This window comes from Anomalospiza imberbis, chromosome 13 (assembly GCF_031753505.1).
Source record: "Anomalospiza imberbis isolate Cuckoo-Finch-1a 21T00152 chromosome 13, ASM3175350v1, whole genome shotgun sequence".
Classification (NCBI taxonomy): Eukaryota; Metazoa; Chordata; class Aves; order Passeriformes; family Viduidae; genus Anomalospiza; species Anomalospiza imberbis.
Genome location: NC_089693.1, coordinates 8,624,659 through 8,644,352, shown reverse-complemented (window position 1 = coordinate 8,644,352; position 19,694 = coordinate 8,624,659). Strand labels below are relative to the sequence as shown.

The 19,694-nt window shown below is 44.2% G+C and overlaps 1 protein-coding gene across 4 annotated transcripts in view; it reads right to left on the bottom strand.

Moving 5' to 3' along the window:
• CEMIP (cell migration inducing hyaluronidase 1) overlaps positions 1-19,694 on the bottom strand; it is a 99,563-nt gene that overhangs the window by 9,265 nt on the left and 70,604 nt on the right. For all 4 annotated transcript variants that reach the window (XM_068203789.1, XM_068203791.1, XM_068203788.1 and 1 more), the window contains exons 12-20: positions 15,049-15,224; positions 14,294-14,503; positions 8,762-8,967; positions 6,822-6,891; positions 5,935-6,063; positions 5,167-5,252; positions 2,352-2,483; positions 430-465; positions 186-341 (exon numbers count right to left, since the gene is read on the bottom strand). In XM_068203789.1, the coding sequence (XP_068059890.1) occupies positions 186-341; positions 430-465; positions 2,352-2,483; positions 5,167-5,252; positions 5,935-6,063; positions 6,822-6,891; positions 8,762-8,967; positions 14,294-14,503; positions 15,049-15,224 (1,201 nt within the window). The remainder of the gene's footprint in view (positions 1-185; positions 342-429; positions 466-2,351; positions 2,484-5,166; positions 5,253-5,934; positions 6,064-6,821; positions 6,892-8,761; positions 8,968-14,293; positions 14,504-15,048; positions 15,225-19,694) is intronic.

Sequence of the window (19,694 nt, the reverse complement as noted above, 5' to 3'; positions counted from 1 at the left end):
CAGCCTGCAAGGATGTACCTGCCAGCAGCAGCTGCACAGTGAGGACTCTGGGATTAGGAAACATGAAATTAAATCCTTTCTGTGTAATGGTTATTAAACTGAACAGCGCTGAGGAAACCACACTGGGCTGGATTTGTGCTGGGAGCAGGAACCATGAGTGCTTTGATATGCTGAGCTGAACTTACGGGCCGATGGGCAGGGTCCTTCCCCGGTGATCCAGACCTCCAGGCCCCCAGATCTCATTGTCCATCGTCTCGGTGCCCAGGTTTCCACTCTCACCAACAAACAGGCTGTTCTTGATTTCCTGCTTGGAGCCGTCGTCGTGAGGGAAGGTCCCACCGCTGAGAAGAAAGGGCTGGAGGTGAAAGGGCTGCTCACACCCAGCCCCAGCCCTGTGCCCAGGCTGCCACACAGCCCTGCCACACTCACCTCGCCAAGGTCAGCCCAATGCCATTGTCAGCAAACCTGCAAAGAGGACAGAGATGCTTCAGAAGAGATTTGGGGTTGCTTTGGTTTGTCACGTCAAACTATAACAAGCAAACTAGTGGAGGACAGCAGGGATTAATTACTGTACAGTGCTCAGGGGAACTCGGGTTTTTCCAGACTTGTTCCCATTCCAGTTTTAGAAGATCTCTTTTGGCACATCTTGCAGAATTTGCAGATCACATGAAGCAGCAGACACACACCTGACTGCTCCAGCTGGGGTTAAGATGGTGATTTCCAGCCATAGTTTACTTGCCTGATAAAGCTTTATCCTTTTGTCTAATGATCACACACTTTTCTCTGGCAGATAAAAAAATCATGCTTATCTCCCACACCAACCAGCTTTTATTATTTAATGGTGCTTTGCCTTACACAGTCTTCATGTTTCACAATCTGCTTCCATAAAAGAGCTTTGCAAGGTGATAAACAAAGAGCAGCTTGGCTTCTCTTTCTTCAACAGGAATACAGAGATCAGAACTTCCTTATTTTAAATAATAATAATAATAATAATAATAATAAAAGAATATATTTCTATTTTGCTGAAATTTCAGGAAAAGATAAATCACAGGTGTTGGTCCTTGACTGCTGCTTCAAGAAATGCTACAATGAATTGATAGCTCGAGTCAGTCTTGCTGGTGTCTTCACACCGGCATCACCTCCCACGTCTGTCACTGATCCTGGCAGTGGTTTGGGAGCAGATCCCCTCACTGTGTTGCTGTCTGTAGGTGGCAGCCCTTCCCACCCTATCGCCTCCTTGCTTCCCTGCAGGCCACATCAACGCTGGCCCTGTTAATGGGATACATAAATTAGATTCTAGCCATAGAAATGGAAATGGCTCTGGCTATAAAGACAATTACAGTTTGATGGCTGCTTCCTCCAATTCACACACACTCAGAGATTTGCTGCTGGAAACTCATAAAGCATTTGGTGTTTTAGCACCCTGCCTTTGCTCCATGAGCAATGCAAATGTCCCAGTGACCTGAGTGGGATCTGTGAGGACAACAGTTGCTGGCCTTGGAGCGGGATGGATTCCTGTGGGTCATAAGAAACACAAACTGTATTGCTCAATATGACTTTTCTGAGTGTTCTGCTACAGCCCCATTCTCACCAGGTCACTACTGACAGCTTATCCCACTGGTTGCTTTAAGAGGTTTGGGTCACCCAAAGGTAAGGCAGCTCTGGCTGGGAATTGCACACCAGATATCAGCGTGGCAGCCATTCCCTCCAGGGTTATCACAATATCCCTCCTAAAGTGACTTTTTCCTTTTTCTTCTCTTCGCTAGGATTGATATCAGGAGCCTGGCTCAGAAACAGAAACTGCAGCAGATCATCTGTTTTCAAGTGCAAAACAAATATCTGCTCTGGCCAGGGCAGGAAATGGCCTTCAAAGAGCACAACACGCACTTGCCCAGACTCTCTCCCTTGCTGCTGTGATGCATAGTTTTATGTCTGCTTCATCAGTACCTGCTTATTCAGCATTACACTGAACCACATAAAACTGATCTGTGACCAGGCTGAGCCAGGAAAGGTGTGCATTTCACTGTTTTCTTTTCAAAGCACCTCATTTTTCATATTAAAAAAATTAGGTTTTATTTTTAGTTATTTGCATCTGTGTGTCTGTGTGTGTGAATTGTGATGATATATAGATGCTGGTCAGCATCACACAAAGAAACAACCTGAGGGATTCTCAGCTCAGACAAAGCAGGTTTTGTTTGTGTAAAATAATGCCTGTGGTGGCTTAACATTTCATCTTCATTTCAATCTTGGCCTTATGAAAGGTGCAAAGCGATATAAATAGTCTGAACCACAGCTATGCTTGCCATAAACACCAGGCTGAACTCTGAGAGTTGAAATAAGGCAAAACTCACTGGCAGTTGTCCAGCCATACATCTCCACCTCGCAGCCAGGCCCCGTGATCCTGATTCTTGTAGGCAATAAAGCCCTCAATTATTGCAGGTTCCCTGGGCTTCAAAGGATCAGCATCCTTGTGTGGGCTGTACCTGCAACCAGAAGGAGAGAGGACAGGTTGGCGAGGGAAGGTGGTCTTGCTGCCTGCATGGCCCTGCCAAACATCTGCTTTGTGGTAACCCAGGAACAGCTCTGGGACCACAGTCCATCCATGTAGCATGTCTGCTCAAGCTGGGATGGCCAGACCCAGCTGCCAAAGGAAGGAAGGTCCAGGCAAGGCAGTTGTAAAGACCTGCTCCAAGTTTCCTTTCACCTTTCCGGTATTGTATTGCTGATGTATTGCTGAAAGCATGGAAAGTTTATTATTGCTCCCAAAAGTTCCAGACAGGTTTTTTAATTCCTTACTGCTATCCTTTAGCATGTTCCTGTTATTTAGATAAATATCCTTTTGTTTTCCCTTTTGAGCATTCTTATCTCCTAACTCTGGCTATACTGTGGCCATGAGTACCACTGCCAAATTTTTCTTGCTGTGGAAAGGAATTTTAAAATCTTGGAGAGGAGCTGAGAGTATGTCCTTCACTACTCCCACTATACAGGACACATGTACAAGATTTAGTAACCCTGAAGTTCTCAGTATGATGAAATATTGGCCTGATGTGGTGAAAAAAAGCAGATAGAAGCAGAAACTGCAGCAATGTGTGCCCTCAGCTGCTCCCTGACAGCTTGGGCCACAGGATCTGGGCAAGGTGATGCTGAGCTTGGCTGTCAGGTACCCTGTCTGGAGGCACCATGCCTCTTTCTGCTCTTGGAGGAGCATCCTCCGTCACACCACACAGCTTGGAAAAGCTGATAGATGAGTATCCAACTCAGTGCCAGCAATGGATGGTCCAGAGATTAAAATTCATTCCTCACCATGGATAGTGAGGCCAAGCTGTCAAATTGCTAACAGATATTCAATAGCACTTTGCTTTGCTTAATAAGCCATCATATCAATCTAAAACTGAGCATCAGGCTGATAGGGTTCCAATAAATGAATATTGCTTTGGCAGCTTCATCACTGTGAATTTGCTTTCAGAGACAGATTTAGTATCAGCTCTTGTGAATTCCCCAGGCATTGTTAAGTACAAATATTTTGAGATGGATTCCAATTTCATTCACATCCATGATAACTGGAGGAACACTACAGGGTCCAGAATTTGACTTGGACATTTAATGCTGTTACTGAATGCAGAATAATCTCTCCAACTCTGTCACAGTCCAGCCTAGCTCACAGTTTGCTCCAGCCAGCCAAACTTTAGTAATTTATTCAGTTCCATCTTGACACATGAAAGGTGGAAAATGGAATAAATAATCTGAGCTGCAGTTTATGCTGCTGGGTAATCCCCAAGCACAACCATGAGTGCATTATGAATTGTTTGGCTTCCAAGGGCCATTCCTGCCCTTGTATGGCAAGGGAGAAATTGCCTTTTCTAACCACTAACTGCGCCTGTGGCAGCAGGCAGTTCCCCAAAGCACATGTTCAGCTGCATGGAAAAGAAGCATCAGGCTCCCAAGAGCAGGCTGCTCTTAAGTTATTTTTTTAGCAGCTACTTTTACCATTGACTTAATCACTTTAATTAACTGAGCATTTAAATAATGCAAATAACATTCACTTTTGAACATCTTTTAGCATCAGCTGCTAGCCAGGGCGCCAGGGTGATGTGGGTAACTGATATCTGAGCTCCTGGCTGGGCTCTCATGGGAAGGAAGATGGATCCCAGCCCTGTAATGCTTGCCCAGTGCATGACTACAGTAGTCTGGGTAACCCACACCCCAGAGATGAGAAGGAGATAGAGTTGTCATTCTTCCCTGCTGAGCAGAGGCTTTCAGCAGGTTTCTCTTCCTTACATGGTTTCTTCTGTCAAGAAATGCATTTGTGGGGGAATGTAGGTTAGGGTGCAACTGGAGGCAATTGGTCTGTTAGGAAAGAAACTATGAAATTTGAGAGTATTTAAGTCCTTTCACATGTCTGGGGGCTGGTAACTAAGAGCCAGACTCAACCTCTAATGAGATACAAGGGTGCAAGTGCAGCCCTTTCATCAGCCTCCTCTGGGGCCAGCTCTGGGGAAGGAGTGGGTTCCCAGAAGCCACCAGACCACAGCAGACCTGCTGATATGATACAGTCTATAGAGAGGTTTCCATTATTTCTAAATTACTCCATTACACCACAGAGAGGCTGCGCACAGCAGCAGAAATGAAGGATCACTCTGTGTATTTAATTGTGATTGTTATTGCAGTGTCAGACTTGGAACTAGACTGAAATCTGAAATCAAAGCATGAGCTCCATGATATAAACACTTCCTGTTCAAGCAGGTTCTAAAAAAATTAACAAAATCAATAGCATTCCCATGAAATACTCAAATTTCTTATTCTTAAGAAATTCTTGCAGCAACTTCTGCTCAGAGGGACTTTTGAACAGGCAGTGAATTTTCTTCCTTATCTAAAAATTCAAAAATCAATGGAACACCCTACAGCAGATGTAATATCCACGCCAGCTCAGCTCAGAGCTAAAGAACGAGGATGAAATCAGAAGGGTGTGGGTGTTGAGGGTCCCTTATAAAGGAGAATGGAGAGATGAAGTCAGAAACAGCAAGGTGTATCAAAGTGAAGACCTTTCCTCAAAAAGAGCCACCCCAAAGGCATTGCAGTGATTCTTGTGAGTTTCCCTGGGGCAATTTCCTAGCTTTCAGTCAGTGTTTTAGAGAAGTCTTTTCCAAATTATGCAAAACACTTTACCTCCCAGAAATCAATGTCAGGATAGGTCTTTTGTCCTTGGCAGAGGCTGGGGTGGTTTTAACGCCATTATCGATGATCATTCCAGCCTAAAGGAAAACAGAAATGTAATTATCACTGTATAAATAAATTTTACAGCTCTTTCCATCTCCAGACTTTACCTCCAATTGTTCTAAGCCACATGATGCTAAGAACAGCTTCTGTTAATAGCAGGTGAAACAGAGGGCTGCCAGGACTATCCAGACTTACATATACGCCCCAAAATGGCTGCAAATTTCCAAAGCTGCACTTTTCTCATAAATGCATGTATTCCCATACACCTAAACCTTCTGCTTCAGTCTAAAGCCCTCAGTAACACACAGCCCCACAACATGGCAGGCTGAGGAGTAAATAAGCAGAGGCGGCGATTAGACAGAGCAGCTGTGTTTATCCCTCTAGAAGCTGTTCAGGTAATTGCCAGCATTGGCAGCTGAGGTGTATAATTAGACAAGCTGCCAGCAGATGCTCCTGGAGGCAGTATTTCAGGAGCACAGAGGCAGGGAAGCAGCAGAGGGGAGAGCCGCTCTGGATGCCCAAGCGCTGAGCGGAGCAGGTGCCGGTTGGCTCCGAGCGCTCCCGCGAGCCGCCTTGTCTGAGACACAAACAAGCGTGCAGGGCTCCGAGGGAAGCAGAAGGCACAGGCACTAATAGCTTGCAGGCCTGGGGAGCTGGAGGGAGGGATGGTGTTTGTTCCGAGGGCAGCGTTCCCGTTCCCGTTGCGTGCAGACTCACCCGGTAGTTGGAATGCGCGCGGTTGTTGGAGAATTTCCCCATCGGCATGTGCTCCGAGTAGCCGGGGGAATACATGCCTGCCGAGGGGCCTGTGGGCACGTGGTGCAGGACAAACCAAAAGCCTGTTTCCTGAGAGAGAAAAGGGACATCTGAGGCTTTGCTGGTTTGCACTAGCCCCAGGAGAGCTCAGCAAAGCCACAAGACACACGCCAGAAGATTCCAGGACAAATCACAGCCATTGACCCGTGTAATGCTCTGCAGCAAAGAGTTTAATGCACATCAACATTGACATTCACACTTCTGATCTTCAGGGTACCTTAGGTTATGTTTTGGCATCAATACTGAAGCATAAGTAAGACTTTCCAAACTTAAAAATCAAATCATTTTTATTTAGCTACCTAAAAAGTTATCATGGAGTCCTACTATAGGTACTCAAGATTTGAAAGCTTTCGGAAGACCACGTTTCTCTGTTTTAGGCTTGGTTTTCTTGTTTTTATATCTTCTCAGGACAATAAGGGCTCCTGATGTGACCAAAAATGCCTGTGGATTTAGCATTAGGGCTGACTGAAATTTCAGAGCACCATTACTGTACTGCAATCAACAATATAGTTGCCAAAGGCTTCTCTGTGACTCCACAGTCACATTTATTTAATTTATTCAGGCTGCACACTGTGAAATTTTGTTAAATCCAGCTCTAGAAACAGCAAGTGACAAGAAGTTTGGAGCAAAAGTAAAACCATTCTTTTTATTGGTGGCACCAGCCACATTAATGTGTGTCTCAATCAAGCAGCTTTAAAAATAGGTTTTATTCCAGTGAGAGCCTCCCTCAGCCTTGCAGGGCTGTCACTGGCCTGAGCTGTTACCAAATAAGAAACTTGTGCACTCACTTCAGATCCAGCAGCTGCACAGTTTATAAGGTTGTTGTGTGGGTTGGCTATCCAGAAGGTGGATACAGCACTGCAGGTCAGGAAAACAAAGAATAACATGAAAATTACACTTTGAGCACACACCAGAGTCACCCGTAAACTCCCCCAGTGCAGGCAGGGCTGATACCTCCCCAGATAAGGGGTCCTGCCCAGGGGCAAGAGGAATGTGTTTTTTCTTTCTCTTCTCATACTTTGTGTCCTCTGTGGTTTGACAGAGAACATGGCCTTATCTTTTAAAACACCACATATTAAATGAGGAATTTCAACTGCAATTCCAAGCCTGCTATGAAGCTGTCAGATGTCAATCATGTTTTATGATAAGGCAAATATGTTGTTGCACAAGTCACAGAAAAGAACTTTGCCCCCACATAAGCCCTTGGGTTCATTAGCGACTCGTTTAATCAAGGAATCCAATGAATTGCCTACTAAGGGCTTTCCAAGTGTACCCCCATATCTGCGTGTTCCAAGAGCTGCTGTGATTGATTAACTTCATTTGCTCCCACCCTCCTGCACATTTGTTTTGGGACAACAGCATTCCATTTGCCTAGTGCACATAAAAGGCTCTTAATTGAAAGATTCCCATCAAGGAGGACAGATCAATCCATCCATCACTGTCCATCCTGTTACATACAGAATTTGTTAACCAACAGGCACATCCAGCACTTGGAGCCAGCAGACTGGCCCCTAAATTTGCTGTGTGAGATTTGTCCTTCTGCAGGATATGAACCTGTGGAACATTTATGTCTATTTTAATCTTGCCATCAGGGGCTTTAGACCAACTGATTTTGCTGATGCATTTCTGTTTGTCTGACTTTATCATGAAAACAGCAAAATTTTTCTATTTTGGGCATGGGACTGGCCTAGAAATAAACTAATTTGGATTATTTATAGACCACTTCCTGCTGTGTAGGCAAGGGCAAGGACAGTGTATTTCCACAGTGACCTGTCTTGCAGCCTAATCCAGTTCTTCAGAGCCACATAGATTGGGCAGGTTACGGTGTCATTTGGCACAATCCTGTTGTTTTAATTCCTAGCAGCAGCTCCCTGCCTGCCTCTCCCAAACTGATGGAGCCACAGCTGGTGCTCATCCCCTGTCTCTGCACTGGGATTAGTGTTGGTGTACTCATGCACTTCCAGGCTGGATGAGCCCAGTGCAAAACAAGCTGAGCTGTTTTTTCTGACCAGATCTTGAATTCTTTTATAAAGGAAGACAGGGCAGATCAAAGTACCATAACACTTTTCCATTAGAAAGCACTCATTCATGCAACAGTCTTCAAAATTATACACAAAATATGTCCCTATGACTATTAAACAAATTATCAGTGGAAAATGAGCACATTGGCTAATTAATCCTTATTTTAAGAATAGGGACATTAGGTGTATTTTATAAGCAAACACAGATGTGAAAAAGAGCATTGCATGAATTCTTCTCTCTCCCTTGCCAAACTAAAAAAGTTAAAAATTCCTTTGTTTGAACTAAACCTCAGCTTGTTCTGAGGACAAAATGGGTGATACTGAAATCTTTTCAAAATCAGCTGCCATTTGAGATGAGCACGAATGTCAGAACATGGCTCATTTTGAACTAAGCAACTTTTTGCTGAGCCATCAGGTTCAAGAGCTCACAAAGCACAAGTCAGGGGCACACACTTTCAAATAATGATTTACAATATTTTAGGTGGGAACCATCTCAATGGACTTTATACAAAAAGTTGAAAGTACACCCTAGGTCTGTAGGCATCTGAATAGCACAAGGATAAAGACCCCAAGGAAACTGCTCTCCCAAATCTGGGGCAAACAGCCCAAACCCCTACAGACAGCTACATAATCACATACACAGAATGCTGTCTGTTATGGCTAAGTCCTGCAAGGAGAAGGAAGAGAAGAGGAAGGCTCCCACTTACCTACAGTCCTGCCTGGGCTTAGGGATGTAGCCCGGGTAAGCTCCCTCTGTGATCAGCTTGCACATCCTGCTGTCGCGGTCGGAGGGGAGCAGAGTGCTGGGTTTCACCAGCAGCCCAAGGCAGTGGTCAAACGTGTTGCGCTCTTCTGGTCCATCCTCCGTAAAAAAACAATGGCCCAGAGCATCATAACCCACCACGTCCTTCACCTGCATGTACAAAACAAAGGTCAGTGATAAGGTTTTATGCTTCAGCCACTGCACAATTAGAACAAACTTCAGTGTGATGGCACATAGGAGCCTCAGTTCCTTTTTGAACTCAGGATCTGTAACCAAAACCAAAAGCAAGATTCCTCTCAGCCCTTAAGAGCTTATACTAAAAGCAATAACTCTAATACTTAATTAGAATTTGTCATCACCTAGGAAATGCTCATTCCATTCTTTTGTTTGCCTGAGAAATCAGAGACTGACTTAGCATGAGGCTGGAAAAAACACAGGGTGTGGGATGAAGAGAGGAATTAGACGTTCAAATCACATCTGGGCTCATTCATTTTCATGTGGAGTTACATGAGCAGCTACACGAAATGCAACTCAAAAATGCAGCTGAGATGAAAAAATATTTTTCCAGGCTATTAGAGGGGCAGAAATTTGTTTTCCAGACAGGCTGGCTTGTTTTAGGCTTAACCTGATCTTTTTCTTCAAGTTGTTGACAGAAGCTTTGCTAGACCCTGAGACAAATCAGCTGGTGTTAATCAATGCTGTTATGGTTTTGGTTTGGATGCTGGTAACATCGGGACACCATTGGTTGGACAGAACAATGCCCCTCACACCACTGGAAGATCTGAGAGCAGGAATGTGAGTTTGAAGCCTAAGGATGGGACAAGATGGGAAGCAACAGCCCTTGGACATGCAGCAAGTGTGTCCAGCAAGTCAGTTGTCAGTGGGTATATCTGGGATATAGAAAATTAATTTCAGGTCTCCATTGACCAGGGGAAGGTCTGGATCTCCTGGGCTCTTTCCCTGATGTTACCATCAGCCACCACTCATCAATCACCTTGGATTCAGGAAACCTTCCTAGCCAAGGTTAACCTGCCACAGAAGGGTTCCTCTAAATGTTTCTGATGAAACAGTAATTGTCAGGGGACAAAGAACAGTATTAACCTGGATAGAAGACCTGTTCATCATGGTGTCACTTAGAGACCAAGTGCATGGGCATTCAAGTGCTTGAATTGCTTTTGTAAACAGGCTTGAGATGTCTTTGTCACCTTCACGCCTCATTCCTGAGGCAAGGAGCACCAATTTCAAATAAAATCCCAGTATTAGTGTTGAAATTATTACAAATATGTTTTCACATGAGAACTAACACTTTGCTTGCCAAATCTATTACTGGCTTACAACCACACAGACTTCTATTATGTAGCATCCATGCTCCAGTGTAAATACTCAAATCTCTGAGCACAAATCATCACAGTAAATTAAACACTGCTAAAATGACCTGGAAAATGGTACATTCCATTAAGCTACCTCACTGAAATTCACTGCTAACTTCCCATGTCTAATAAAATTATAGATTTTGCAAAGTTTAGCCTTCTTTATTTAGATGTAAAATGTATATACTAAATGGTACCCCCTCAGAAGAATGAACTATCCCAGCCTTGTTATGATAAAGGTTTACAGGACAGAACACTTCAAGAGAGTGAGCAACATTCAGAAGAAGGTTTCCAACGTGTAGAAGAAATCTTTTAACCACAGAGATGTCAGAATTCCACAGAAACTGCCACCAAATCCCATTAGCTTTCTCTCACAGGACAGTAACACCAAAAAGACACATAAGCAGTGGTGTTGGGACATCTAGATGATGGAAGCAGTTTCCCTAGAGAAATGTTTGCCACTTTAGCCATTTATCTTTCCAGCTGGCACAACATTGCACCAGGACAGGGACATGGAAACCTGCAGTGACCAGACTCAGCTGGGGCAAAGCAGGGGAGTGCCATCCCAGGGGATCACATCTCCCAGGGCAGTGAGAGAGAACAGGAGCAGGGTGAGACAGGGCCGAGCACTGGCAGAGAGGCTCAGAGACAGCAAACACCTTTTGTCCTCCTAACTCATCCCTGAGAGCCCACAGAACAAGAGAGAGTTACCAGCCAGGAATCTGGTCCCTTAGGCATTTGTCGCCTTCTCTTTGATTAGTTATTTCCCCACAAGCCATCTCTCAGTCACCTCTGACTTTCTCCTGTGCCTGTTTTCATGCACAAGCCCACTGCTGAAATGCTTGCATAGAAAATGAGATGCTTGTTCCAAAATCACTCTTCTAATGTATTTAATTTTTTCTTTGATTAAAACCTTGCTAATAGTCCATAATCTTATATTAACCATAAGCAATTTAGAGCCAGATAATGCCCTTCCTGGCAAAACAATTGCTGTGAAGTATAGCTGGATTAGAAAAAGCAGATACCACTGAAGCTGCTAGATAGCACAAACTCTTATTCCATGAAGTACATACCTCCCCTGGATCCTACCAGACTTTATTGACCCCCATTTAATTTTCTTCCCCAGTGGCTGCTTCTACTTTAACTTGCACACAGGGATCCAATGGAGAGTGGGAATCAGAGCAAAGTTCTATCTCCGGGATTGCAGTGGTGTAACTAGGTGTTTTTTTTGGCCAATATATTGTGGAAAGCATTGGGCAACTATTGCATTTTAAACCAATAATTGTGGTGAGAAACTAATTTCTACAGATTTCTTTCCAGAAAAACCCTCTGTGCCTCTCAGCTAATATGAATTTACATGCAAGTGCAGAATAACCCATCAATGAGGTGAGCTAATGTTGAGACAAATACATCTAACAGACTGTGCAGACCCACAGAAAAATACCTGTCATCAGAAATAACTGGATACTCTTTTCTCCTAGACTTTTCAGAACCTATGAGTATCCCTGACGTGACATGAGAAAAGTGACAGCAAAGCAAGCAGGAGAGCCTGTATGTAAATTACCTGCCTGGTTTAATGACAGTAAAAAACAACTGATGCCCCTCTCCCATTTATTAAACCATTTGCACAGGTACTCTACAACATTCATGCAAGAAGCAGCTCTGAAATCAACAGCTTAATGTTAAGGACATCATTAAGTGCTGTGCTGTGCTGAGGTTTAACAGTCCAGCTAGAATTTTTATGGCTATTTCCAAAGTTTGGTTTGTGCACATCATTAAGGCAAATTTTCCCTCAGCAAAGTACACTTTGGATCTACCTGATCTCAGAGGGAATGATGTTACCTGGTGAAAGACAAAACTCATCTCTGTTTGCATGAATGGTGTTCTAGCATGTAGCAACAGCTGGTGTTGCCCAAGTAAAAAGACAATAGGCAACTGGGAAATGCATATAATAACTACTGTAGTCATCAGAAACCCATGTGGGTGTCTTTGAATATATCTGGGGGAGAAGGAAGAGGAAAGGAAGGAAATTAGAGTCAGAAAGTAGATGAGGAGATTGTGGTAGGATCACCTGATGAATCAAGGCACAGAGTGCTGACTGCAGGTGTGTATCAAAGCCACCTAAGTGATGCAACATTTGGAGCATGTTCTGTGTGATGCAACTGAACAAGCTTGATCAGATTGCTTTAGTTCACTCGGGCTTTCTTTTCAGCCATCAGTAATAATGATGAGGTTAAAAAAAACAAAACAAGTATAGGTAGAGTTTCAAATTCACACATTTTGATAAACTAAAACCAAGAGGGATTATATTGACTAAATAATGTCCTAAATTACAAGATTTCTCTTGGGTGCCTTGTCATGGAGGCAAAGTATGATCATTTAGGGAATTGTGGTTGTTCAATAATAGTAAGAGAATCAAGTCACTTTCATCAGCTGTGTCAGCCTGTCCAAATTTCTCTTTGTCACCTCAGCTGGAAAAGCTTGAGCACGTGGATTCCTATGCCACAGATCCCCTATGGCACAGTTGTTGCCCAGAGAAAGCACAAGAGACAAAACTATTTCCAAATTCTCTGCATGAACCCATCCATCTGACTGATAAGAAAAATGCCAGGCTCTGGGTATTTGGTTTGGCAACAGGGAATGAAGATCTCACATTAGATCCAGAAGCAGCTGCAGCTCGTCAGCAGCTGTGCAGCCTCTGTGCAGCCAGAGGATGTGTTGATGGTGCCACTGGTGACAGTCCATCACAGTGTGACAAATGAAACCTGTAATGCTGCCCTGCCACTCTGCACATCAATTGTGTACTAAGCCCCTCTACTGGCAGCTTCAGATTGGGCAAATACCACATGACCCTGAACAACTCATATAATTTATACAGTAAAATGTCTCTTTATTTCAGAAGCCATGTTCATTTGGTAGGTTTTCAAGATCATGTTATAAACTTAGAAGGACAGAGGTCAAACCCAAAACCTCAGATTCATAAATAGCAGATAAAAGCTGCTCTACTTCTGGAACTGCAATTTAAGTGCCCTTTGTTCAACTTCTTTGCATTTTAATTATGCCTGGGACTCTCCCTTCCAACGTTGGCACTTCTAGAGGTATGAACTCCTAATGCACAGTGACCATCCAGGTTACAACTGCCAATTATGTTTCCACTTAAAATTCTGTTATATTTAGCAGCAGTGCTCTTGACAGTACAAATTCTTCTCTTCAGGGCTCAGACATACTTTTTTATTTTGGAATACACTGCCATTTCACTGAATGGGTGAGAGTCCTCTGCCTAGAGAAATCCTGCACCTTTAAGATTTGCTTCTTGAAGATCATCCAGTCCCCCTGGACTCTTCTGCCCTTCAGGACCTGCTTCTCAAGGGACTCTGTCAACCAGGTTCCCAAACAGGCCAAACTCTGCCCTCTGGAATCCAGGGCAGCTGTTCTGCTGACCCCCCTCCTTACTTCTCCATGACTAGAAAACTGCTATAATTTTGTGATCACTATGCCCAAGACAGTCTCTAACCATCACATCACCCACAAGTTCTTTTCTGTTCACAAACAACAGGTCCAGCATCCTTACCCCAAAAATAAAGGCACCCCTAGATCTGGGGAGAATCTGAACATGTTCTTGACATCTCTGGTGTGCTGTAACTTGTCTGGTAACCATCAGTCATTCTAGAGATTTATCCTAAAGGATTTCTTGTTATGGAGTGCAACTCTAGCAAATCACAGCTCTGTGAGTGCTTAATGCTATGACTGGCATTGCAAGCCCAAACCTTTATTACAGGAAAGATGAGGCACACTTAAAGCTTCTGATTATCCTCTTTAAATAGCAGACTCTGTTTCTACAGAAAGATCCAACCAGTCATTAGGGATGGGCTGGTCTGCAGACACTGCAGTACCCAGAAAAATGCTCTGTCCACTCTGAGTCACACACAGCCCCCAGTGCCACACTGGCAGGTTGAGATACTCCTTGTATATCCAGGGTGGGAAGAGTCAGGCATTGGCTTTAACAATAAAACACATCATTCTGCAACAATTAAGGTGTATTCATGCTAAGAGGAATTTTTTTTCCTGCTATCTTCATCTCTAAGGCAGACACTGGAACTTCTTACCAGTAAACCATTGGAACCATGGACTGTGACGCAGCGGGAGAAGGTGTTGTGGATGGAGGTGTCCTTCACATACGTTGGAGGGTTGTAGCCTCCTTTCTCATCCACATCTCCAGCCATATGGAAATGAATTGGGTAATGCCCCATCGTCTGCTGACCCATGTATTTCAGTTCCAGACCTTCAATGTGGGTAGCCTTAAAATCAAGACCAATCTGGAGAACAAAAGAACAAAAGTCTGTTGAGGGCAAGGAGAGGGAACACAGGCATAGAAAGGACTGCATTGCTGAAGGATTTACTGTGCAGAGGGGTGTGTGTGACGGCAGGGTGAGAGAGAGAGGGCCATGGTGGCTAAGGAGACCAGAGCTGCTCTTTGATTTCCCCATTGCTGTCACAGACACATTTAACTTAATTGTAGAAGGAAAGCAATATATATTTATCATTTTCCATGGGTTTCAGCCAGCTGGGTTCAAAATGAACTTCCTGGGCTAAACACCACCAAAATCTAGGGAAAACTTGGACTGGGATGTGGTAACTTTATCTCAGGTGTATTGATCACCAGCCTCAATGTCTGCAGGGGCATGACGTGCACTTCAAAGCTAAAGGACAGGCAGCAGCTGGGTGGATCTGCTGTACTGTGGGGAGAGGTTGTTTGCTCAATGGCTGATGAGGAATTTTTCCCTTCCTGCATCTTGGCTTCCTTGCTATGTGAAAGTGTGGCTGGAAGGAGGAAAGGACAAGCAAAGGGCTCCAGCCTCACCTTGATGTGCCCCCCAAAGGTGTCGAAATCAAAGAAGGAGCACAGCTTGCTGCTGTACTCGTAGCACTGCTGCTCCATCTCACCCATCACCACGACGTTGCGGGTCAGCAGCCCCACTTCTGCCCGCATGTCGACGCCGTCGACGACCTCGCCCATGTGCAGGTATGTGGCTTTCCCTAAAGGAACCAGATCCAGTTTCAGGGTTACTCTGCCAGTGCTGCTGGCTTCCCGTGGGCTTCCTGTGGTGAGGTTGGCGTGCTAATGGAAGGAGCAACCGAGTCAGCACAAACTGTTGGCTGACACCTCAAAGGAGGGAAGGCTGGAGCACAGGTGACACCCAAGGTCTTGGTGAGATATTTGCAATGGAGGAAGGGGGATTTTTAGTCTAAGGTTGCTTCATTTATCCAGGGAGTTAAACCAAGGAGTTTCGTCTGTTAGACAAAACACATTTCCTACCTTGAAAAGGAGATGCGTACTTTGGATTACAAGCGGCTGTGTATGAACACCCAATGCAAAAAAACCCTGATGATGCAGCTACTGAAAAGTCTAAATCACCAAGGTTAGCACAGTATTTCCCATAAATACAAGGAGCTGCTCAGACCCCACAGCACTACTCTTGGGCAAGCATCAGCCAGATCCTGCTAACACCATGGCTGTTGATGCAATAAGGAGCAGAGTGGGCAGAAAGCCTCATAGGAATTGAGGCTTGGGACAATCACAGCCCCTCACCAAGTCTGTGGGCTGTAAAACCTCTGACTTCCTGGCCTCCCAAACCTCTCCATTTTAGATCTACCCTCACATCTCCAACTTGCTCCCAAGGCTTCCTCCTGCCCTCGTGCAGTTGGAGTCAATAGGATATTCCATTTACCCCATGCCACACCTCTCTTTGCCAAGCCAAGTTCCTCATAATATCTTCCACACACACCCTCCTCCAAGGAGGGGTTAAAAGCACAGAAAACTTTCCCTGGTCTGACCAGAAAGGGGGGAAGTCCAGGCAGTGGGGATGTCTAGAAAGCAAAGTATCTCTTTGTTGTAATTTCATTCAAACATATTCCTACTACCTCCTTCCTTCCGCAGGTTTTTGCAGAGAAAAGTCAGTTGGGAAAAGGTTCCTCTTACTGACTCCATTCTGTATTATTCCAGTAAAAATAAGTAATAAACTCTTTAAGTAAACACTGGACTTTAAGGAATGCTACACTTGCATGTATTTGATTTCCATTGAATCGTTCAAATCCTTAATTAGAAACAAATGGCAAGCTGGAGCCTGGCTATTGCTGCAAAGCACTTTATGCTTAAGCAGAAGTGCCAAATCAAGGGGAGGATTTTGAACACTGAAAGAATATTATTTTTAACCAAAACATGATGTTATGAGTGTATAAAAAAGATAAGCAAACACCATTCACTCCATCTTCTCCTGAAGCTGGAAGCAGTTTGATGGCAGTACAGGGGTTTGGGAAGGGTGAGTGCTCTGCCCTGCTGTCCCGCTGCTGCACTGTGGGACAGGGCTCACACCACAACATGTGCCTTCTGCCTGTGCACCCCTGCCTTCAAAATCATCTGATCTTGTGAAAAACACTCTCTGTCAACAGGAGGAGTGGTGATGGCCAAAGAGCTGCATGCTCATCTCAGAAATGAAGGGCTGCAAGGGACCCTGGATTTGCACCTCACTCACTTTTTCAATCCCCTCCCTAGAAAGTCCTGGACTTCCCCATGCCCCTGTTGTTGCCCTGCAACCAGTAAGCCTCATCAGGTGTGTGGCCAAAACCAGACTCAACCCATCCAAAAATCAGCAGCTTTGCTTCCCTTATTCATGTACATGAAAAAAGCCACTGCAGTGAGTACCCTCCACATGAGGATATCCCATGCTGGAGCCTTGGGTGAGTCTGCAAAGAAGCACAGTTTCTCCTTATGGAACCTTTTTTAAGCTGTTATTTTTCAGTTTTCCCCAGAGCTGACCTCTCCTTGATTTACTGAAATTCAGGAAGGATTTTAGATAATCATAAGAACATACTATTTGAAGCCACATCTCCAGGATTTGTGGCAGTGAAATTAGATAGGCAGTTTTGTTATTCCTGCGCTGAGCTCTAGAATAATAAATGTCATGCTTGCATGTATTTAATTTAATTTAACACCAGTCCAGACATGCAAAACAGGGTAAGCACTGACAGGAATGTTAAATACGGACTAACCAGTTTCTAAATATAACTTCTTGGGTGCATGTTTTTCACTCTATGCTTTTGCTGATTTGACATGTTTGGAGATAAAAGGAGAGACAGAAAGCAATCCCCTTCCAAAGTAAAAGCGGATTTTGAATAATAGCTCCTTTAACAGAGTTTTGAAAAACAAACCACTTCTCAAGGCAAGCTCCTTGAAATTCAAGCTCCCTGCAGCAAAGGGGCTGAAGGAAGCTTTTGGGAGACAGGGGTTGGCATAGGAGCCCTTGTGTGCTGTAAATGACTGCTGGGAACCAGCACTACAGCATCGGGCACTTCCCATGGGACCTGGAGCACTGTGAGGGGCATTTACAGACACGTGGCACTGCCAGGGAGCTGCCTGGGGCATGTTTGGTGGTGGGCAGGAAAAAAGCCACAGAAGAATCTGCTCTGTGGTGAGTTCAGGGAGTTCACACGAGGATGGCAGCGTCTCACTCCGCAGAGCTACAAGTTTGAAGTTTGGCTGCTGCTCACAGCTGGCACATGGAGCCTTCCCAGAGACCAGCCAGGATATCTGAGACCCTGAGCACTGACCATGGGCAAACCCCAGCCAGGGGTTTGCAAATGGCCACAGAAGTGGTTTGATACTAAAAAGGCAACCCTGTGCTTTGAAAGTGGGAGGAATGTGTTGCTGCTTCAGCATCAAAGGCAGTGCTGAGATTTCCCAACCACTAACAAGCCCTGAGGCCACTGATTCACCTTCTCCTCCTTTGGGTGAGGGTTGGCTCTATCCTCATGGATAGAGACTGCCCTGCCAGCCTTGTACCATATTGTAATCTAAACCAAACACAGCCTTGCAGTGACACGGATCACATCTCCCCACAACAGACCCATAGGAAAAGCTCCCTGGCTTTGGTGCTGCACGTGTCACAGCAGTGCCTCCAGTTAGCACAAAGTAAACTTACAGGGGAAACTTCCTTAATATGTGGGCTTGCCTGGTGGAAGTCTTGATTCAGCAAAATACGAGCTTATTCATTAGATATTTCCATGCTTATTACTCAAGGCGGTGACTATTGAAGTCAGTTGTTGGTAAGGACAAGGTAATTATTAAAAGGAAATATAGATTAAAATAAACATAAATGATCTACTCATCAAGGGCATGCTTATGTCAACAAAGCAATTCAAAGCAGAGTTTCTCCAAATAGTACAAAGGAAAACCTGCCACTTGTGAACCCAGCCATAAAACTTGGGCCTTATCAAACCTGGAAAGGGTGGGATTTTAAAACTATTTCAACTGCTGCAAATGTGGAAGAGTGCTCAGATCTGGTGAGTTAGATCTCTCAGAAAACCCTCCCAGGTACACTCATGCATTCCTAAATCCCTTGGTTCTAAATGGCCCAAACTGCTAAATCTCCCTTTGAGAAGTGAATCCAGCAATTGAAGGTCTGGATTTGGTGAAGATAAAGAAATGCTGAGATTCTCCTGGAGTATTTTTTTTTTTTCTCTAAAGTGTCTTTTCTTCTCCTTTGAGCTCTCTTGGGATAATACCCAGTATTTCATGGTCTTTTGATGTTTCCTAACCAAGCTTTTAAGGGAATTGCTAAACACAATTTGTCCAACCCACACCATCCAATGACAGTGAATCCTTCATGGCAACTTTAAAGTCAGTTCAACTCATTGCAGATGCCAGCCCAGATCTGACAGATTTACCATTTTTGCCAAGTACTTGTCATCACTGGTGGCAATGCCCCTATTGCTTATATTTAATAACAAACAAATGTTCACACTGGCATCTTTCAAATCCTTATTATTCTGAATTACCTTGCTGGGGTTTGCTGTTGCATCCCTAAGCCACAGGCCTGTAACTCAGCATGGTTTGGGTGAGCTGGCTGGCTTCTTGAGTCACACAGTGCAACCTGATGTCCTAATCAACAAATATTCCTCCAATTCATAACTTTTACATGGAAAATTAAGTTTTCAGCAAATAGAAATCCATCAATCAGGTACAAACTCTACCCTCATGAACTTGTATGTAAACCTGAATGAGATTCTGTCAGCTCAGCTCCCAGGCAATGCCCCAAGGCAGAAGGAGCTCTGAAAGGCTGGTAGAAAGGACTTGCCCTGCCCTCAAGCACCAGGGTTGCCTTAAAAAAAGAGCTTTTGGCATATTCCATCCAAAATGATGCCAACTTCTAAACAGAACACTCTAAATCACTAAAAACATCTGAATTTTGATAGTGGAGTAAATTCTCACATCCTTACAGCACCAGATGAATGCTGACACAGGCTGTGAATTTGTGAGACAACTGCATATTTATACTTTTAATTCAAAGTTCTCTGCATGAACAAGATCACAGTAAACTCCTTATCTCTCTAATATTTGCAACCCAATAAGCAGGATTTAAGAGATGTATGCTTGAATTCATAGGTTCACCAGTATGTGGGATAATTGGAGTAATTATGCCAGGCATGAATCGTTTTTTCATCCTTTAT